The following is a 22,114-nucleotide window of genomic DNA, read 5'->3' on the forward strand; positions in this document are numbered from 1 at the left end:
TCTCGGCTCATTGTTGAGTTTGGCAAGAATGTATTCTTAAGTCTTAGCATAATGTTCACATCAAGAAATTCATTTACTTTGCTTGCATCTCGCACTGTAATTTACTGATTGATTCTCTGTGGGGCACAGTCAATAAATACTTACAACGTTCTTCAGAATGTGTTTCACAAAACAATATCTCGAAGCAAATCATCTTCATCAAACAATCGCAAAAAAAGCAAAGCAAAGCAAATTAATATTTATCAGAGCCTTAAAGGAGAAAAGCTCTATAAAAGTTAACGTGCGAGAGCTTGGAGTCAATAAGACTGATGGCAGTAATAACTCTATATTACTAATTTTACATTCCAACAATTCACTAATGTTATGTAGAAGGAGGTTCTACGCCTTGGCTAAATGCAAAGCCGTCTGTAATGCAAGAGAGCCCTCAAATGTCAACTGAGACTTTGCATGTTCTTACTTGGTTGCCATAAGAGTGTGTCATTGGACAATGTCAAAAGATAATCGAGCTGCTCAGGATCCACTTCTTTAAAGGGAATGTCCACTTTTAAGCGCTTGGGGATTTTTTACTGTAAAAGCAATTGCGTTTCAAACTTATGATGGTGGATTCACTTGACAAACTCAATCGAAACCTGGATGCCTGGAAAGCAATACTGTCACAAGATATGGGTACTGGATATCTGGAGGTGGGATGCTGCTTGACAGATTTGGAGTCAATGGGATGTTTCCCATAATGGGATAAGTTATTTGTGTTAAGATTTTCTTTTATTGTTTTAATGTAGGTTTGACTTGGTAGACCTGTCTCTTTTCTCATCTTTATCAACTGCGTTACTGTGGAGGAGTATGTTCACACTAGCATTATTGCATTCTGTTACTCTTCTTCCGTCATAGGATGACAGCAATGGACATTAACGGTAGTAGAGTAATGGACATAGATGGAGCTCCCTCCACCTGCGTCTGTTGTCATTGACTGTAATGTAAACAACATGATGGATGTTTTCTTATGTAAGGCTGGGTTCACATCTGCATTGGGGTCTTCGCACCTAATCTTTTTTTGTAATCCATTGAAATACATTGTAGGTTCAGTTATACATTATAGGCATATATACATTATAGACAAAAAAAAAAGGGTGAGATTAGTATAACTAGCATAACATGATTGGCTGTAAAGTTGTAATATAGTTCTGGCACATGGCTATTGGATAAGACACAGTAGGGGCTGCACCCCATTATGTCTTCCAAGAGAGGGTGAGCTGTGTGGACAGAACAAAGAAGAATCTAAGATGGTTACAGCACAAGCTGGCATCCTCCACAATTTCCTGATTGGTGGCTCCAAATTTTGCCATAGACTAGCAAAAATGGTGGGTTTTAACCAAAGGGGTGGAACTTAATGAGTCTTTTGCCATACCATAGATCGGGCTCCGCAGGGAGGCTCCTATAACAGCCACATGGATTCCTGACAGTCATATGACTGAAGAGGAGGGGGGACATGGCTGGTAATGTATATCTTTAGATCTTTGGCAGTGTTATCTGTAACATAAGAAAGGTTGAACCAAGGGAAAGGAGAAGGTTAGTGGAGGAAGGACTGGGGATTATATTATAAGTCTGTACATGTTCTGTATTTTGTGTTTCTTTAAGTTAAACTTTTAATTATCGATATGTGACGATATTGTAATGGGCTTTACACCACTTCAGCTATTATCTGGCATTGTGCATATTGATCTGGAGCTTGCTTGCAGCTACTCGGCATTGAAAACCAATGTGCAGCTTATTGCAAGTCTGTATGTTTGATTGTATAGAGCTGTTTGATATGGATGTAGATGGAATTACTGAACCCACAAAAAGTGTTAGCCTACAGTACTTTAGTCAGGAAGGTCATCAGTAGCATGTGCACCTATAGTGCACCTAGTCATATAATAATAGAACTGATGTGGCTCAGGTTCCAGGAGATGTCTACTAGGTGGCAAGTGACAGGTAACCGATTCGGGTCCGGTGTTTTTTTGGACTCTTTATGTTTAGGTGTGTGACACTTATACTGCTTAGATGGCAGCCTTGCAAACAGCTTGTGTGTCTTGTGAGAAGGTGACATGCAGAGTACTGGAGTCCAGATATATCGACCCCAGGTTTCTGAACTATGTGTGGTCCAGGACGGATCTGGAGTAGGCCTCAGCTCAGGTGTAGATCCAGTGCCGCACCTCCCATGAGGCGACCTGAAGCGACCGCTTCAGGCGGCGCTATGTCAGGGCCCCGGGGAGGGCGGCATTTTTGATTACCTAAGCCAGTCCAGGACAAGCTGTCCTGGACTGGCTTAGCACCGAGCGGTGGTTTGGAGAGGCCACTGGAGCAGCGCTGCTCCAGCAGCCTCCCCTCACGCTCAGGCAGAGAGCAGGTCCTCTCCCTGCGAATGCCGCTAAGCCCCGCCCCTTTGTTTCACCCCACCCACTTCACGCTCCGCCCCCTCCTCCCGGGGGGGGGGGCGGCTTTCTGTAGTTCGCCTCGGGCGGTGAAAGGGGCAGGTTCACCCCTGTGTAGATCCTTGTCTCATTACTGACCCATAAGAGGCTGCAGCTCTTGCATTACGGTGCAGTTCCATGAGGTGGAAGGAGGTGTATGGGTCTGTCCTGTTATCCCGAGTCTGGTGAGATAATATTGTGCCTGTTTTGTTTGTGTGGCTGGAAGTAAGCCACATGTATAGTTAGGTGAACCTACTGTTTAGTTAGCGCTCAGACAAGCAGGTATTTATTTTGTTTTTGCCTGAAGTTAAGGCTGTATTTTGTTTTGTTTTTATGTCTGAAGTGAAGGTTCATTTATTTTCCTGTTTTTTCTAAATAAACCAGTTTGCTGCACGTTTTGTGCCCCTGTCTTGACTGTTTGGGTCCGCACCACTGCTTTCTTCCAAGCTAACTTCCCCACAGTCTGTACAATACAAATTTTGTGCATTTTAGTTAATTTTAGCCATTTGGTTATACATTCTGCTCATATATTCCATAGACTTGTTTGTAGTTATACTTCTCCTATAATTGACAACCACAAACTTCCATTCCAATGCCTGACAACCATAATGGACAATGTATAGAATTTCTTAGCATTATACAGAGATATTACTTCTAGGTTAAACTTAAGTTGTACGTTGTTGTTTTTTTTGGGACAATAGTTCACTTGCAAGGATGGAATAACTTCCTGAGTACAGTTTCCTGTATCCATAGCAACCTGTTATATCCTGTCCGACCAATAGGGAGGAAGGCATTTCCTGTTCAGTTTTTAAAAAACAAATCCCGTGTAAGGCGCTCATTCTGCGAGTGTCAGCTGCCTGGTATTCTACAGCCATAAAACATGAAACTGCGGGATTATTTCTAAAATGAACGCCATTCTCGGGGTAAGGAAATTACTTTTATTGCAACTTTATACAGTATTTAGTACTGTATGGGGGGAGCTGTAGATTCTGCTTCTGCATATAGCCTCAGTTTTCCTGTATTAAGCACATTGGGAGAGTCACATATCTCTGAACTTGTTCATTAAACACGTCTTATTTTTTGTGGACCCCTTTCAAAATAAATAAATAATGTCCATGTAAGATAGAACTTATTGTCTTCTGCAAGATATCTTATAATAATGAGCAAGAGCCAGAGATTTAGATAGTCAGAGTTAATAACTAATCAGTATATATATATATATATATATATATATATATATATATATATATATATATATACACTCACCGGCCACTTTATTAGGTACACCTGTCCAACTGCTCGTTAACACTTAATTTCTAATCAGCCAATCACATGGCGGCAACTCAGTGCATTTAGGCATGTAGACATGGTCAAGACAATCTCCTGCAGTTCAAACCGAGCATCAGTATGGGGAAGAAAGGTGATTTGAGTGCCTTTGAACGTGGCATGGTTGTTGGTGCCAGAAGGGCTGGTCTGAGTATTTCAGAAACTGCTGATCTACTGGGATTTTCACGCACAACCATCTCTAGGGTTTACAGAGAATGGTCCGAAAAAGAAAAAACATCCAGTGAGCGGCAGTTCTGTGGGCGGAAATGCGTTGTTGATGCCAGAGGTCAGAGGAGAATGGCCAGACTGGTTCGAGCTGATAGAAAGGCAACAGTGACTCAAATAGCCACCCGTTACAACCAAGGTAGCCAGAAGAGCATCTCTGAACGCACAGTACGTCGAGCTTTGAGGCAGATGGGCTACAGCAGCAGAAGACCACACCGGGTGCCGCTCCTTTCAGCTAAGAACAGGAAACTGAGGCTACAATTTGCACAAGCTCATCGAAATTGGACAATTGAAGATTGGAAAAACGTTGCCTGGACTGATGAGTCTCGATTTCTGCTGCGACATTCGGATGGTAGGGTCAGAATTTGGCGTCAACAACATGAAAGCATGGATCCATCCTGCCTTGTATCAACGGTTCAGGCTGGTGGTGGTGGTGTCATGGTGTGGGGAATATTTTCTTGGCACTCTTTGGGCCCCTTGGTACCAATTGAGCATCGTTGCAACGCCAAAGCCTACCTGAGTATTGTTGCTGACCATGTCCATCCCTTTATGACCACAATGTACCCAACATCTGATGGCTACTTTCAGCAGGATAATGCAATGCCATGTCATAAAGCTGGAATCATCTCAGACTGGTTTCTTGAACATGACAATGAGTTCACTGTACTCCAATGGCCTCCACAGTCACCAGATCTCAATCCAATAGAGCATCTTTGGGATGTGGTGGAACGGGAGATTCGCATCATGGATGTGCAGCCGACAAATCTGCGGCAACTGTGTGATGCCATCATGTCAATATGGACCAAAAATCTCTGAGGAATGCTTCCAGCACCTTGTTGTATCTATGCCACGAAGAATTGAGGCAGTTCTGAAGGCAAAAGGGGGTCCAACCCGTTACTAGCATGGTGTACCTAATAAAGTGGCCGGTAAGTGTATATATATAGATAGATAGATAGATAGATAGATAGATAGATAGATAGATAGATAGATAGATAGATAGATAGATAGTAAACAGAAGTTAATATGCAGTGATGGTGCGGTAGTTGCAGCAAAGTAAAACTCTTTAAGAAATGGAAGTGTCAATAGTAAATTGTAATAATTAACAAAATGAAGTGAATGAACAAAAAAGAAGTCTAATCTTTGGAGGAGATGTCCTGGAAGTGATGATACGGCCGTCACAAAGCCCTGATCTCAACATCATCCAGTCTGTCTTGGATGACATGAAGAGACAGAAGGATTGGAGCACGCCTACATCCACATAAGATCTGAGCTTAGTTCTCCAAGTTGGCAGGAACAACCTCCCTGCCAAGTTCCTTCCTGTCTGCAACTGTTCTGAGAAGAACTGATGGAAGGCAAAGGGTAAAGGTCACACCAAATATTGATGGGATTAGATTTCTCTTTTATTCATTCACTGTCTACAAGTACTGAGAAGAATTTGATGGAAAGCAAACGGCAGAGGTCACATCAAATATTGATGAGATTTTGATTTTTTTTGTTTTGTTTTGTTCATTCACTTCATTTTGTTGACAAAAAAATTAACTATTCTTCTATTTTTTAAAACAATCTTACTTTTCAACATTGCCGCACCTGCCTAAAAATTTAGCACCATACTGTAGCTATAAGTGTAGCAGAGTTTCATTGTAGCATAGCCTACACTTGTATATATGTCTATATATTACATACTTAATGTTAGTTATTTTAGCTGGTGGCAGCTACTGGTTCTCATTAAAGCAACCCAGTTGCAATGCTCCATGAGAAACGTCATGCAAATTAGTTGAAGTTGGGTTGGCTACCTTGTAAGATACCAAGATTTGACTGGGTTTTCTTATTGATAACTGATACACCCCAAAAGTCTCCAACTATACCATCATAGGTTGGACTTGATGGACTAATGTCTTTATCCAACCTCATCTACTATGTATATGTATACCGACGAGGGGCAAGTACCCAGAATAGATATCTATAGATGGCTAATATCTCTAATATTTCATGGCTGGTTAACGGGTTGTACATTGACATAGTAGGTAGATATCTCCAATAGGTTGCACTAGTGAGACAATCCTTTTCTATTGGAATAAGCTGATTTGCATTAGGAATATGTAACATGTGTTTTAATGAACAGTCAATTTCAGAATGTGGGACTCTCCATATTTTATGTATGGCATGCTGGAGAAGATCGCTCATTCTCCTATTTCTGTGAATACACCTGCTTATCTAATACTTGTCTTCTGCCAGTATTTCATTAAACACTCGAGTCGATTAGCAAGGAGTGTAACTTATGAAGCGGTGTCAGAATATTCATTTTCTGAGGCAGCAGAGCATGAAAGTTTGTTTTGTTTCAGTAAATTATGGACCTTGTTCAGCAAAATGTATTCTTAATTCCTGACTGTTTGTTTTCATTTTGCTTGCCAGAACAATTATGAGCAGCAAACAAAGGGACGTGCACGGATGTGAGAGCTTTCTCACCCCACTCCGCATGTGTCTGTGTGGCTATGTCTTTATGTTACTCCTGCAGGAACGGGTTCTTTGTTGCCCGGCCACTTGCCACATCTGTTTGGAAAAAAAGGTTAATTGCCAAAGCTTGGGTCTAACCACTATACCAAAGAACTTTCCCAAGACAACCACTCTCATCTATCTGAGCGGCAATAATATCACTAACATAAGGCCCAATGAGCTGTCAGACCTTAAGGATCTGGCTGTGCTTTTTTTGGACAATTCAAAAATTTCATTCATACATCCCAACGCCTTTTCCTCTTTGAAGAAATTGTACTCCTTGTACCTAAACGAAAATCACATCCAGCATTTAGATACATCGATATTTGATGGACTTCTCAACCTTCATTATTTATACCTTCAACAAAATCAGATCGATCAACTCTCTCGGGGGTTGTTCGGCCACCTGAAATCTGTCCGAAGTTTGTACCTTCAGAAGAACAGAATTTGTGTCCTCGCCAGCGATTTATTTTTTGGAATGTCTAACCTCCATACTCTAAATTTAGCCGACAACAATATCTCACGGATATCTGACTCTGCATGGCGTCATCTAGAAAACCTAGAAAATTTATACCTCGATGGTAACCATTTAATGCAAGTTCCATCCAACGCTCTGGGATTACTCAAAGGTCTCAAAAGACTTTCCTTGTCAAATAACCAGATTGGAGCGATACACAATTTTGCTTTCCTAGGACTTACCTCTTTGCAGTATCTGTTTTTGGAGAATGCAAATATTCAGGCAATCGGTGACAAGTCTTTCAATGGACTGGGTAATCTCAAACAGTTGATCTTGAGTCGGAATGAACTACATACCCTTGATTCAAAGACTTTCACCAGCCTGAAACAATTATTGTACCTACAGTTGGACAGGAATGGCATAGCGGTCATATCAGATGACACCTTTGAGGAAATGGGGCCATCACTAAAATTTCTCAACCTTGCGTTTAACAACCTGACATCTCTGCAGCCTCGAGTACTTCAGCCTCTTGTCTCGTTGAGTTATTTCCAGGCGAGTTATAATCCGTGGCATTGTGGATGCAGTTTGTTGGCTCTTAGACGTTTCCTCCTTTCTTCATCTTCTAAATTCAGTTTGCCTTGTCACAGTCCACGACAGCTCCAGAACAGACCACTGGGCAATGTGAAATTGTCAGAATTTAGCCAATGTGAGGATAATACAACAAATGTGCCACCCAGGTTGTTTCATGCGTTGTCAACAAGTACTGAAAGAATGCGTGGCCACATGAAAAGTGTCACATACAATGCTCCGCTTCTAAGCTCTCTGCGAACCCAAGGAACTTTTTCTACTCCTTCAACTTCTACAGAGTCCATGAACATTGGTCGTAGCAGACCTAGGCAGAATGCTGGTGAGGAATTTTATGAGGATATAGAAATTCATTTTCCACCTGTCAATCTAACCAATAATGGTGTGAGCCAGACACCGCCAGACCTTGTTACTGTATCCCTTGCTCCAGTAGTCATATGCCAGCCAACAGCAGAAGACCTTCCCCATCTTTCTACATTTTGCTCTCCTTTTTTATACTGTCTTGTGTTGTCATATGTGTTTTAGTATACACAGTTATTCAACTGAAAAAGAGACTTAGGACTCCAGAGCACCAAGGTGACAGCGTGCTGGAGTACTATAGCTGCTATCAGACGGGCAGGTACCAGACAACAGATCCGGTACACATCCCACCACAGAATCCCTTGCCAAGTCCTGAGATGGACTTAATAAGACCACTGAAGCGCTCCCCATCAGATTCCCAGACACAAGTCATCTTATTTGAGCATTCTGCTCTCTAACTAAATTTATACCGGGTAATAGTTAAAGGAATTCTCTAATCCCGTGAATTTTTTTAAACAATGGAATAGAACAAAAGGAGTCCACTCACCTTACCGTTTCCTTATCATTGTGATATGACTGTTACGTAGATACTGGTACTTGGGATTCTAGTTGCACTTCTCTACTCTCCTAGTTCTCTATTGTACATTATGTAATAGTATCTCTGAATTGAACAGATCCATAACATTGCCACCCATTGAGCATGGAGCCCTTTGTCAGATCCATATTATTAGATAAAAACAACTCCAATGACTGGGTTTATAATGAGAAGTTAATCATCCCAATCCGACAAAAAATTGTGACATCATTTTTAATGACTTAACAGATTGAAGATATCTCTGAAATACGGCACTGCCACCAGTCGTCAGCACACAAGGTACCTATAACTCTATAGTAGGAAGCCACAGGGACTTCATGTGCCTCCACATGGGCTCCATGCACACACATCTGTGGTGTGCATGATCCCAGATACTCATTCTATCCTAACAGTATGTCAGTGTGGTTTTGATTTATTGTTTGTTGCCATTTGTGATCTTAGTAAAATGGTTTGTAAAATAAATAGTTCATCTATTGTTTTATAGTGCTTGACAACTCAGATTTAAACATATTCCACCTTGGTTAAGAGGAATAGGGGGATCCCTGGGGCACCGCTTCCAAACAATCAAAAAAAAAAAAAAATCCAACAAAATAAAATGACAGTTTTGATGGTTTTTTTTGTTTAGTTTTTGAATTTATAACTGGAACCGTATATACTCGAGTATAAGCCGAATTTTTCAGCACAGTTTTTGTGCTGAAAAGCCCCCCTCGGCTTATACTCGAGTCAGCAAAAAAAAAAAAAAATAGAATCTCCCATAACATAGTGGGGGAAAAAAGCTCTAAATAAAAGTGTAACTTTAAAAAAAAATAAAAAAATAAAAGTTGTAAATCCCTCCATTCCCTAGAATACATACAAAAGTAGAAAATGACTGTGACACACATACACATTAGCTATCCCTGTGTCTGACAGTGCCCGGTCTACTGAATATAGGGGATCTGCAGTGCTCCTGTTCTTTCGGGAAGGGATTAATAGCAGCACTGCAGATACCCTATATTCAGCCAGGCTGAATTCCACATGGGGGGAAAAATCCCAGTCCTCAAGCTCAGGGAAGGAGCAGACAGACAACCAAAACACCCCCTCCCCTTCCTCAGCACCTACTGCACCCAAAAACTTTGACCATTTTAATTTTTGAAATTTTACAGTAGCTGCTGAATTTCACCCCTAGGCTTATACTCGAGTCAATAAGTTTTCCCATTTTTTTGTGGTAAAATTAGGGGCCTCGGCTTATATTCGGGTCGGCTTATACTCGAGTATATACGGTAATATATCTTTGTACCGTATTAGCCAGTGGATATGAAATATAAATATTGAGAGTCTTCAGTAGTTGATACCTTTTTAATGGCCTACAAAAATAATGACAGATTGCAAGCTTTCGAGACTACTAGGTCTCTTCCTCAGGCTGGTATAACACAATATCTGAAGGCATGCATATTTATACACTAAAAGAGACACAGGAATCAAGTGACAAGTGATGGAATAACACAAATAAGCAAGTTAAGAAACAAATTATCAGTTCAAAGTATGGCCCACTTAATGTCATCAATGACATGAAGATTTTGGTTTTAAGGGGAAATTTCTAATTTTCTAAATTTCTAAAATCTAAGAAAGACAGAAGAGTATGGGAGTATAAACTCATGATCACCTATGACACATTCCAGAGGGGGTTAAATCTATCGCATGGATTTATGTCCTTCTATAAGAATGAAGCATCACATCACCAATAAAAGAGATCATAAAACTCAGAGGACCATCCTTTGAACTGATAATTTGTTTTTTAACTTGTTTATTTGTGTGTATACTGCTTTCCATCATCTGTCACACTGAACACTTGATTCCTGTGCCACTTTTAGTGTATAAATATGCTTTCCTTCAGAAATTGTGTCATACCGTGCCTGATGACTAGACCTAGTAGTCTCAAAAGCTTGCAATCTGTCATCATTTTTGTTAGCTGCTGAAAAGGTATCAACTACTGAAGACTCTCAATCTTTATATTTCAAAGTATTTTAATTGTCAATGTAAGTTTCCTAATATCTATCAGATTTATTTCCCAAATCTTTGATTTAATTAATGAAAATCTATACAGAGGAGCCTCTGCTACCGAGCCATAGGCATTCAATATACTGTCATATCATCACCTTATTAAACTATTATTAAGCAGAAATCTAATGTTTGAGACCTGCGGGTCCACCAAACCCTGTGTGGATCCATACAAGAATCGGCAGAAAACTGCTCTATTTTTGGATTGCCACTTAAAAGGAACCTGCCACCAAAAGTGAGCCCTGTGGATAGATAGGCAAGGCCGGGTTCACACGGGAGTCGCTTAGACTGGATTTTGAGGCGGTGGCCACCTCAGGATCTGGGCCAAAAAACTGCTAGCCGCGGCTAGATGCCATTGCAGTGCATACAGTGCACCAGCATCCAGCTGGGGCATTCCGCTCAGGATTAGGCCCAAATGAATGGGCCTAGTCGGGAGGGAGTGTCGTGATGCGGACTGATTGAACCGTGGAAGTCGCCTGAAGAAAGGGCATGTCCCTTCTCTTTTCTGCGAGCAGGAACAAACCGCTCTTGGAAAAAAGAAATGACCGGCTTCCATTGATGTGTATTATCCCCTGACCCTGGTCTATAGTCTCTCACTCTGCCAAATCAGTATCCCTGCGCTATGCTGAGGAGGCCCAATAGGCCGAAACAGTGCTGTCCATAGCTGGGAATCTGTTCCTTTTGGAATAGAAATACTAATTTGGCAATTAAATCCGCATCATGACAGTAGACTTTTTAACTGAGTCATGCATGATGTTAAGGAGGCTGCCCTCTAGAGGGCGGCATACAGAGTGCACTGTTCTCCTAATTACATCCTGGAGAATAGATTTGCATATTTTTTACCCAGCTTCCTTTGGTTTCAGTGGGATGCAGTTTTTTGAGGCGGATTCCTTCCAAAAAAAAAAAAAAAAAGACTTAGGATCACCTGAATCAGACAGTGTTTTCCTCTTGTGAATTGCCACCTTTGCAAATGAGCTCTTTGGAGCAACAAGAACATTGCTGTTGCTCCAAAGGGATAAGCAGTGATACCCAACAGAGAAATACTGGCAACAATGTAACCGATTCACAAGTGGAAAACACTGATTCAGATGAGCCTAACCTATCTATCTGCGGGGCTGGATTCTGGTGACCAACTCTCTTTATTAGGAAAATCTCTACTGATAGCAGATAATGGGAATACTATATACAGTTTCCTAATATTTTATCTACAGCACCTTCCAACTAGACCTATGTCTTACTGTGTGTGTAAGATTTCTGTGTGCTCTTTAAATACATATATACATTGAGAATGATCCATATGCGTTCTCCTTGCTTGGCTTCAGCCTGAATGGCGTGCCTTTCCAGGAAAATCTCTTTCACATGAAATTCTAATAGAAATTGAGATGCGTAAAAGTGGCAGCTGTCACAAGATTGACATTTATCTTAAAAGTGAAACTGGAAAAGCCGGAGACCTGCTCAGAACTGCTTGAAAGGTTTACGAGACTCTTCAGACGCAAGTAGAAAAATGCTTCCTCCGCAGGTTGATGCCGTGCTCAGTCAGACAGCGACAAATGTGTAACCTTTGTTATTGTAAGTCATGATGTTGAGAAATCTACGCTATGTGCTCCTGAAGTTTCTAGAGGAATGGAATACATTCTTCAATTTACTTATGCTGCAAAGTGGTGGCCATGATAAAATAGTAGAAAATATCCCTAAAGTCAATAGGAGTTGAAAATACAATTTTGATGTTTGAATGCAAAGGATATACAGTGTGTGGCTATATATAAGCACACACATATAATGTATGTATGCAGATACATAGATACCATATTTTTAAGACTATAAGATGTACTTTTTTCCCAAAAAATTTGGGAGGAAAATGGGGGTGCGTCTTATAGTCCGAATGTGGACTGTTTTGGCAGGGAGGGGAGGGTGGAGGAGCGGGAACGCAGCGGCAGGCGAGAGATGGTGTGCGAGCCGTAGGCTGAGAGGACAGGCTGTCCCAGCGAATCCATTCCAGCATCCGCCGTGCTATTACAACAGACACTGGGTCTGTAAAACTGATGGCGTGTGTGTGTATAAGTCTACAGTTCTGCGCAGATGTTTTAGTAGTTAGTAAAAAAAAAAAAAAAAAAAAAAAAAATTGTATTAATAGTTTATTTTTGTAAATTAACAGAATGAAGTGAATGAACAAAAGAGAAATCTAATCCCATCAATATTTGGTGTGACCTTTACCCTTTGCCTTCCATTAATTCTTCTTGGTACTTGCAGACAGTTTTTGAAGGACCTCGGCAGGGAGGTTGTAGCCGCCATCTTGGACAACTAAGCTCAGATCTTCTGTGGATGTAGGCTTGCTCCAATCCTACTGCCTCTTCATGTCATCCCAGACAGACTGGATGATGTTTAGATCAGGGCTCTGCAGGGGCCGGATCATCACCTCCTAGACTTCTACTCCAAAGTAACATTTATATCAGCGGTTCTCAACCTGTGGGTCGCGACCCCGGCGGGGGTCGAACAACCAAAACACAAGGGTCGCCTAAAGCCATCGGAAAAGACATATTTCCGATGGCTTTAGCAGCTGAGAGGTCGCGCTACTGTCCGCACCAGGGTAGATCCTAGTGGGCTGAAGGACCTGTGATGATGTCATGACCATGTGATCGGACTTTGTGGGCAGAGCTATTCAGTACAGTGCCGAGTTACACAGGAAGAGAAGGCTGCAGTGAATGGAGACTGGAAGGTAAGATGGAGAGAAGAGAGAGCATGTGTAAGCTAGAGGGGGGAGAGGGGATTCAGGCTGTGTGTGATCAAGATGGGGGGGTGTTTCAGGCTGTGTGTGAGCATGATAGGGGGGTTCAGGCTGTGTGTGAGTATGATAGAGGGGTTCAGGCTGTGTGAGCATGATAGGGGGGTTCAAGCTGTGTGTGAGCATGATAGGGGGTGAGCATGCATATCGGGTATTTACATTCCGAATCATAACTGTAGCAAAATTAAGGCCCGTTCACACGGGCACAGAGGGGGCAGATTATGGCGCAAAATCCACGTCATAATCTGCCCCCTCACAATGGAGGTCTATTTAGACCGCCAGGCTTGTTTTTTGCGTGAGTGGCATGATGCCGCTCACGGAAAAAAAAAAAGCGGGCTGCCCTTCAGGCGGATTCCGCGGCTCAGTGAACCGTGGCGTCCACCTGGCGGCAGCAACCTCCGGAGTAGGCCCATTAATTTGAGCAGACTCCAGGGGGGAAGCCGTGACAGTTGTGGCAAGCGTGTTTTGACCCGAGAGTAATGCGGCTCCTCACGTCACTCTCAGTGCCTAAATCCGCTATAACGCCCCCTTTGTGAACTAGCGCTTACAGTTATGAAGTAGCCACCAAAATTATTTTTTGGTTTGGGGTCACCGCAACATGAGGAACTGTATTGCGGGGTCACGGCATTAGAAAGGTTGAGAACCACTGATTTATAAATATTTATATATATATACTGTATATATCATTGCATCTGGTGCCAAAAAAGGGAGACCTGGCTTTTCTCTCCAGTTCTAGCAAGCTGTTTTAGGTTCAGTGATAGAAGGGTCATGGTGGCTGACCCTTTAATAGGGCACAGTAGTTGGTAATACAGAGGAGGCCCTGTGCCTGCTACTATTAGTTGTTTTATTGTTTCACATGCTCTTTTCTCCCTCGAAAAAATACCTAAAAGGTAGGAAGTGTGTATTAGAGTTATTGATTTAGTTACGGTTTTCTCATTGCTGATCCTATCAGTCATTTCTCAGAATTACCCAATATGATGGCGATGATTACAAAACTGGAAGATATCTCCGACACCACTTTATTACTTACAGGGAAAGGCATCATCGGCTCTGTTATTAAAGCTATATAGTATAGAGTCCTATAGCTGGCCTGTTGCTGCACCTGACTTGTAGCAGGTTATTACACATACAGAAGATTACTTGAATTTCCATTCTTGAACCTTTAAAATTTTGGACCATAGGAGAGGGGGGAGGTAGAGGGGTGTTAGGTATCAGATCCCCATGGATCAGATATTTTATCAGATGGTCTAAAATATGTAGCCCCTGTAAACTCCTATAGGTTGAGGCTTTGACACAAAAACCCACAGCAAAACCTACAACAAAAACCACAGTTTTTCTGCGTTATTTGGCCTCAGCCTTTAACTCGCTTTATTTCTATCTTGTGCACTTTTATTGTATTACAGTTCACATAAGATGCTATAAAAAGGTTGTTTGACGTCCTCTGTTTCCACCCCACCATTGTGGGGGTCCTCCGCAGTGCACGGCAGCAGAGCCCACATACGTCTCCATCTGTCGCTTGTATTATTTACATGAATCTGTACAGTTAAATAAAACCTTTTTTATTCTGTGTGTTTAAGACGTACTTTCTCATTACGTTCAATAGTGTGTTATGTTTCTGCCTTTGTCTTTCTTTGTATGTTTATACCACAGCTTTATATCCACATAATTTTATGATTTGCTTCCTGCTGAACGCCGCCTTCATATTTCTGATTAAATAAATATATTTGTGACAGACAGGAAACAAAACCACTCTGAGTGGGCTGCAAAATGGAAACTTGCTATGTCGATGGCATTCAGGAGTTTTCTCTTTAGAGGAGGACTTATTAAGTGTAACTTTTTCCATTCCTTTTTTTTTTTTATAAAGTAAACTTTTTATTATTACAATGCATGTTCCTCCACTTACTAGATATCTGCCCTTCTCCTGCACCCACTATTAATTCACAGGTAAAATCCGTCTTCTGTTGTGAAGAGATAAAGACAGATTATTATCTTCACTGAGGGATCAGTTTTCTTCTGCTCTCCTTGAAAGTCTATGGAGATGGAGGGAGCTTTTTGTACAGAGAAGCACAGACATATTCTAATGCTGCTTCTAGTAAGTGATCTATTTCACCCTTGTGCTGTATTCACACCTACACTGCCCAGTAGTGCACTGTAATGTCTTCCCTGCTGCTACTGCACTTGAAGGTCTGCTACAAAGATATAGGGGAGCAGGATATTCTCTTCTCTTTGTGCTGTTTATGGCGTCGAAGCAGCTATTTTGTAACAGGGAAAATCTATCATTAAAAACGGATCCAGCAGAGGGAAAAAAATGATAAATGCAAGATACAATTCACGTGATGGCCACAAATAGTGTTCCTCTTCATTTACACAACATATCCTGAAAAGTCACCACATATGACAGCAGAGGGAGTTGGCCTGGGATCACGGGCCAGCTCCGATTACTTGGTCCCGGGGTCCAGCATGAAGAAAGTGCAGGAGGAAAGAAGGTAAATTTAACTCCCTGGACAACTGCTTTAGGCTGAGGCCCCACATTGCTGAAACACAGCTTTTTTTGTTGCAGATTTTGTTACGATTTTTTGAGCCAAAGCCAGGAGTGGACTGAGCAAAAGGGAGAAGTATAAGAACTTCCTATACATTTCCCATTCCTTTTGTAACCATTCTTGGCTTTGGCTGAAAAAAAACGCAACAAAAAAAAGAAAAGCTGCGTTTCCGCAAAGTGGAGCTTCAGCCTTAAATAGGACCTTTCATGTCCTCATGAAAGCACGTTTTTATATTCTGCTAGAAAGACCACTGTCATACGGGCGTTCCTCACAGCCTAGCGTCATCCCTGGGCTGTAAGGAACCCTCCCCCCTCGACAGTACTCGTCTATAGACTTGTATTGGGGGGTGTTCCTCACAGCTCCTCGTCATCACTGGGCAGTAAGGATCGATGATGCTAGGATGTGACGATTGCCCTTCTGACAGTGGGGAGATATTGGTGCCGAAACTAATGGTATCGATATCTCCACCACAGGGGCACTTATCGGGAAAGCTGGAAATGCGCTGAATTCAGCACACTGTTGACTTTCTAGCTTTATATAAAACTGCACATTCATGAGGACATGAAAGGTCCTGTTTAAACATTTTTGCAGATATAAATAATTAAATTTTTTCCAAAGTTCTAAAGATTTTCTGTAATCATCTTATCTTTGTGGCGACTGTCTTTTGTTTTGTTTTGATCAGTTGTCAATGGATATGTTAGGTTATCAGGCAGGGACACTACATGCATGAAACAATAACCTGGCACAATAAGGAAATCATGGCTGGGTTCTGACGACCACTAGTGTTTCTGTAGCTTCCACATACACCTCTTTTGTTAACCCCTTGCCGACCTTTGACAATACTATGTCAAGAGTCGCATGGGGATGTATGGAGAGAGCTCAGGAGCTGAGCTCTCTCCATACAGGGGGGGATGCCAGCTGTATAATACAGCAAGGACCCGCCACTAATAGCAGCGGTCAGTGCCCGCACCGATCACTGCTGTTAACCCTTTAGATACTGCTGTCAAACGCGACCGCAGTGTCTAAACTGTGCAGGCGGCACGGGCGCCTCCATTTTTAGCCGATCGCCGCCCTCCTGAACATCACCGGAGGGAGGCGATCGGTTGCTATCACAACCGGAAGTCTATTGAAGGCTTCCATGCTTGTCATAGCATTTTTTCTATTGCACGACGCCAGAGGCATCATCTAATAGAACTGCTGTCATTTTCCTATTCACTGCAATAGTGTAGTATTGCAGTGAATAGTATGAGCAATCAGACCCCTTAGGTTTCAAGGTACCTAAGGGGTCTGATCATAAATGTAAAAGAAGAAAAAAAAAAGTTTTTAAAAGTATTTAAAAAATTTAAAAATATATAAAAGTTCAAATCACCCCCCCTTTCCCCAGATCAGATATAAAAGTAAATAAAGAACATTAGACATAAACATATTAGGTATCCCCGCACTCCAAAATGCCAACAATTAAAATATTAAAACATTTATCCCATACTGTGAACGGCGTAGCGGCAAAAAAATCAAAATAGCCAAATAGCATTTTTTTTGTAACACTTTGCACCTATTCTGAATTTTTTTCCAGCTTCCCAGTACATTGCACAGCATATTGAATGGTGTCATTACAAAGTACAATTTGTCCCGCAAACAGTATGCCATCATGTGACTCTGTGAACTGAAAAATGAAAAAGTTATGGCTCTTGAAATGTGAGGACGGAAAAACGAAAATGTGAAACCAAAAAATGGCCCTTAAGGGGTTAAGCATTTCACATTAAAGAGATATTTTAGCCAGAAGCATTTATCAACTATTCACTAGAATTGGGGTCTTACTGCACACCGGTTGCCAGAAGAGTACCACCGTCCGTCATCATCCAGTCACAAGATCACAACAAAAAAAGAGTTTTCATGGAGCAGAAGCGGCGCATGCGCGCATGTAACTACTGATCAGCCCCTACCTACCTAGTTTTTATCACCTAACCAGTGCCTACATGGAAAATATGTCTTACTGGAATATCCCTTTAAGCTGGATGGATATATTATTTACTTATTTGTTTATATTACTGATCGTTACTATGGATTACTTTTTTTATTTTAATTTTTTTATCATTATTATGGATATTTATTTTTACTAAGCTACATGTTATTGCAATTTTTATTTTACAATATTACAATTTTATTCACATTGCTAATTTCTGTTACGTGTCTAAAGAAAATATCTATAAAATATGACATGTTGGATGTAATGTGGCCTAGAGGTGATGCACTGTGCCCTTTGTACTCGGTTATTGATATGTTTTCTGCTCTATCCTGCTGAGTGCTTAGCTATGTACCATCGAGCCTGAAGAAGGGAGCAGTAGGGGAGAAATCACACTGTAATTGGAAAGTTCTGTCATGTGTTTCGGACAAGCCATGTTTGGCAACTAACTGGATGCATTGGGGTATTTTGGTTTGGACTGGACGACTGATTTTTCTTTAGGGAGTACAGTATAAAATTCATAGTCCTGTTTACATATTATATGCTTTAGAAAACCCATTATCAGGTACCCTATTGTGAGATAAAAGGTGCGGTTCTCCTTATCAGGATCCTCATGTAAAGTTAACAGGTACGAGAATCTCTTACTCTGTTAGACCAAACATTCTCATACACTACACACAAAGGCCATGGATTTCAATGGATATTGTATAAGCAAAAATATATCTTTGTACCGTATTGTCCAGTGCACATGAAATATAAAGATTCAGTCTTCACTAGTTGATACCTTTTTAATGGCTAACAAAAATGATAGATTGCAAGCCTTCGCGACTACTAGGTCTCTTCATCAGGCTTGGTATTGTGTCGTACAATGCCTCATGAAGAGACCTAGTAGTCTTGCAATCTGTCATCATTTTTGTTAGCAATTAAAAAAGTATCAACTACTGAAGACTCAATCTTTATATTTCACTGGATATTGTGTAATACTTCACTTCTATGTCAGGGGTGCTACAGGGAAATTAAACATGTGCTGAGAGTCCCAGAAGTGCAACATCCTAAGTAGAGATGAGCGAGTACTGTTTGGATCAGCCGATCCGAACAGCATGCTTGCATAGAAATGAATAGACGTAGCCGGCACGCGGGGAATTAAGCGGCCGGCCACCGTCAAAGCGGAAGTACCAAGTGCATCCATTCATTTCTATGGAGTGTGCTGTTCGGATCGGCTGATTACGAACAGTACTCGCTCTTCTCTAATCCTAAGACCACGTTCACATCTGCGCTGGAGTTTCTGCCGAAGTGTCCACCAAAAATTGGTGGATGAAAAAGTCTACACCGAGACATGTTTTCTCCGCCGGTTTCAGTCTATAATGATGGACTCCTGACAGACCCCGTAATAGTCAATAGGATTCGTCGGACTCCTTGTGTTACTGCTGTTTTATGCAGGAGATTTATCATGAAGGGAATCGGCATTGGCGTAATTTGCACCAAATTCATCCAGTGTCGCACAATGTGTGATAAATTTGCCATATCTGTAAGTCTAACGCTTCTACCTTGCACTCACTGAAATAGGATTGTCGGGATTTGGGGGGAATGTAACAAATGTTTAGCTCTAATAACCTCCCAAAAGTCAGAAATCTCCATCCAGTGCACACTACTCTTTGTGTCCAACTTTTTTTTTTAAATTTTGTTTTGTCTAAAACTCCATTCGCTCTACTGCATTTCAGAGTAAAACACTAAGGTTAGAGTGGTATATATTAAGGTCTTTATGCCATTAATCTGCCTAATAAAATTGCAAGTTTTGGCACAAAAATCTGTGACTTTTGCCATTTTTGTAATAGCTGCTGTAAATTTGATTTTCTGGCTCATGGACCGGTAGAAGATGGAACAAATTTATTAAGAGGCCTTAGTACAGACAGACAGCCAGGACCATTTGAACAGGTTAAAATATCCAACCTACCAACCCTTGCTTCCATGACGAGAGATGTTCAATGATACTTATAGTAGATGAAGACATCAATCCATCAAGTCCAACCTATAACCCTACAATCCCCTATAGTGCTGATCCAGGGGAAGGCAAAAAAAAACCAAGAGGCTCATGCCAATTGCCCCATTTCAGGGGAAAAAATTCCTTCCCGACTCCAATCTGGCAATCAGTATAAAAACCTTGAGTGATCCTCGTATGCCAGTGGCCTCTAACATATGACTAACACGTCAGAAAATACAACTCCAGCCATAGAGTGGCTGACTGCGAAGGGAGTTGTAGCCTGCAACAGCTAGAGCGCCACAGGCTGGAGACCAATGTTATATATAGGAATACAGAACCACATATCTATTGTCTATGGTAATTTTAGGACTAGAGATGAGCGAGTACTATTCGAAACTCCCATTGCGAATAGCACGCACCCATGACCACTTTGCCCATTGAATTGTGTCCATTGAACTAGAGAGGGGCTACAGACCGAACCGTCAGAGGACTCATCTGACACGCGTCACAATGAATAGGACTGAGCAGCCTGCAGTGTATGAGAATGCATGCCGATTGCAGAAGACAAATTGTTGTAAATTGTTTATGTCACGGAGCAAAGGTATACGTCTTCCTCCGGATGGTCTTTTGAATCAACACGGACGCAAGAGGTCGGGAGACAACAGCAATTTATTGTAATCCACAAAGTTAGTAGCCGGCAGCGGTCACATCAACCGTAATAACAATAAGTCCACAGAAGTCACAATCCAATGATAACTTTGGTTCCTTGGTCCTGTAACTATATCCTGGCTCTCTGCAGAGCTGTGCACAGGCCGGCTAACACATACTAACTCCAGCTACAACTATATACTAAAACTGTTACACCTATATCTGTGGGTGGGAAGGGCTGAGTCACAGATCCTTCCCCCCTCACCTATACCAAGGAGAGCAGACTCCCTGTCTACTATGGACAATGCACCATCCAACATCTTCTTGGAGACACTGATCAGATTATCTCCACCCATTGTCCTCACTGGTCCTCACTAGTTAGAGGTATTTGCATACAATGTGCTAACACACTAGACCCTAATCAGCCAACTACACACTGATGTTTACAACAGGTTAGAGAATACATTCCACATGAAATATATATTACACATTGCCTATTGCCGGACTCTAACCATCCCGTGACAACCCCTCCCCCTCTCAAAACATGTGCATGACACAATTGGCCTACACAGGTAAATTGGGGAATGCACATCAGTCTCTATAGCTCATATGTCCTCCTGCCGGGATAACCCATCTGCGTTCTGGTGTTGGTTCCCTCGGCGGTACTGAATGGTAAAGTTGTAGGTTTGAAGGGCTGGCATCTGGCAGAAAATCCGGTCGATCCATGTTGGCGTCTCTCTGAGCTTGGCTTCGGGTCACTGCTCCCACAAAGTGGCACTGTAGATTTCCAACATCGTTGCCTAACAGAACATCGGCCGGCAGCCCGCTCATCACACCAATTGTGCATCGTTTTGGTCCATAACCATAGTCAAGTTCCACGGTAGCTTTAGGAATACGTCTCCGAGTACCCTCTGCCAACTCGATAGAAATGCCAGGGCCCTCCTCTAGGGCCTCGGGTCGCACAACTCGGGGGTCCGCTACCGTTAGGAAAGCTCCCGAGTCCCGGAATCCAACAACTGTTCGGCCATCCAGTAGGACCTCCTGCAAGTGCTTCCGCTGAAGGTTTGCAGGATGTGTGGCAGAAGGCTGAATCCCATAGACCCCTGGAGGTGGAACAGATGGGTCATTCATGGAGTCATCTGGACATGGGGCCAAACTTTCTGTCCTAGGGGTGGTTCCCAGGTAGTGAATAGGCCGAGATGCCACGGTGGCCCGTGCCCCCATGTTAACAGGGCAACTAGCTTGCAAATGTCCAGGCCGCCCGCAACCAAAACATCTGCGCTCTAGCATTCTTCCAGTAGGTCGTTGTCTAGGGACAGGGTTGTTCATAGCTGGAGGCCGATGGGCTGGGGCAAGGGTAGAGGGGAAATTGTAATCCTGAGGCCGGGCACGAAAGGTGGGTGGCTGGCTGAAGGGTGTCTGGCGGACTGTGGTAGTTTTCCGCTCCTCTGCAAACAACCTCTTCCACTGCGGCTTGATGGTCAGGCCCTCATCTGCAAGAGAAGCAGCTTGCTCAACTGTGGCTGGGTTCCGTTCCAGCACCCACTCACGGATCTCAGCGGGGCACTGGGAAAAGAACTGTTCCTTAAGTATGACTTGGAGGATCTTATCGACTGTGACAGCCTCCTCTCCTTCTAGCCAGCGCTTGCATGCTTGCTTCAACTTGTGGGCGAACATGTGGAAGGAGCTTCCCCCATTGTAAGACAAAGAGCGGAACTGAACTCGGTAGGAC

General features: G+C 42.3%; 2 protein-coding genes across 2 annotated transcripts in view; both read left to right on the plus strand.

The window, feature by feature from the left end:
* The window catches only part of IPO11 (importin 11), a 335,766-nt gene that overhangs the window by 215,538 nt on the left and 98,114 nt on the right, over window positions 1–22,114 (plus strand). The window lies entirely within an intron of this gene.
* Window positions 3,274–8,788, plus strand: LRRC70 (leucine rich repeat containing 70). Its single transcript, XM_075269826.1, is given in 3 exon segments — window positions 3,274–3,373; window positions 6,414–7,996; window positions 7,999–8,788. Coding segments are annotated over 2 exon segments (1,872 nt in total). The 5' UTR covers window positions 3,274–3,373; window positions 6,414–6,420; the 3' UTR covers window positions 8,295–8,788.

This window comes from Leptodactylus fuscus, chromosome 1 (assembly GCF_031893055.1).
Source record: "Leptodactylus fuscus isolate aLepFus1 chromosome 1, aLepFus1.hap2, whole genome shotgun sequence".
Classification (NCBI taxonomy): Eukaryota; Metazoa; Chordata; class Amphibia; order Anura; family Leptodactylidae; genus Leptodactylus; species Leptodactylus fuscus.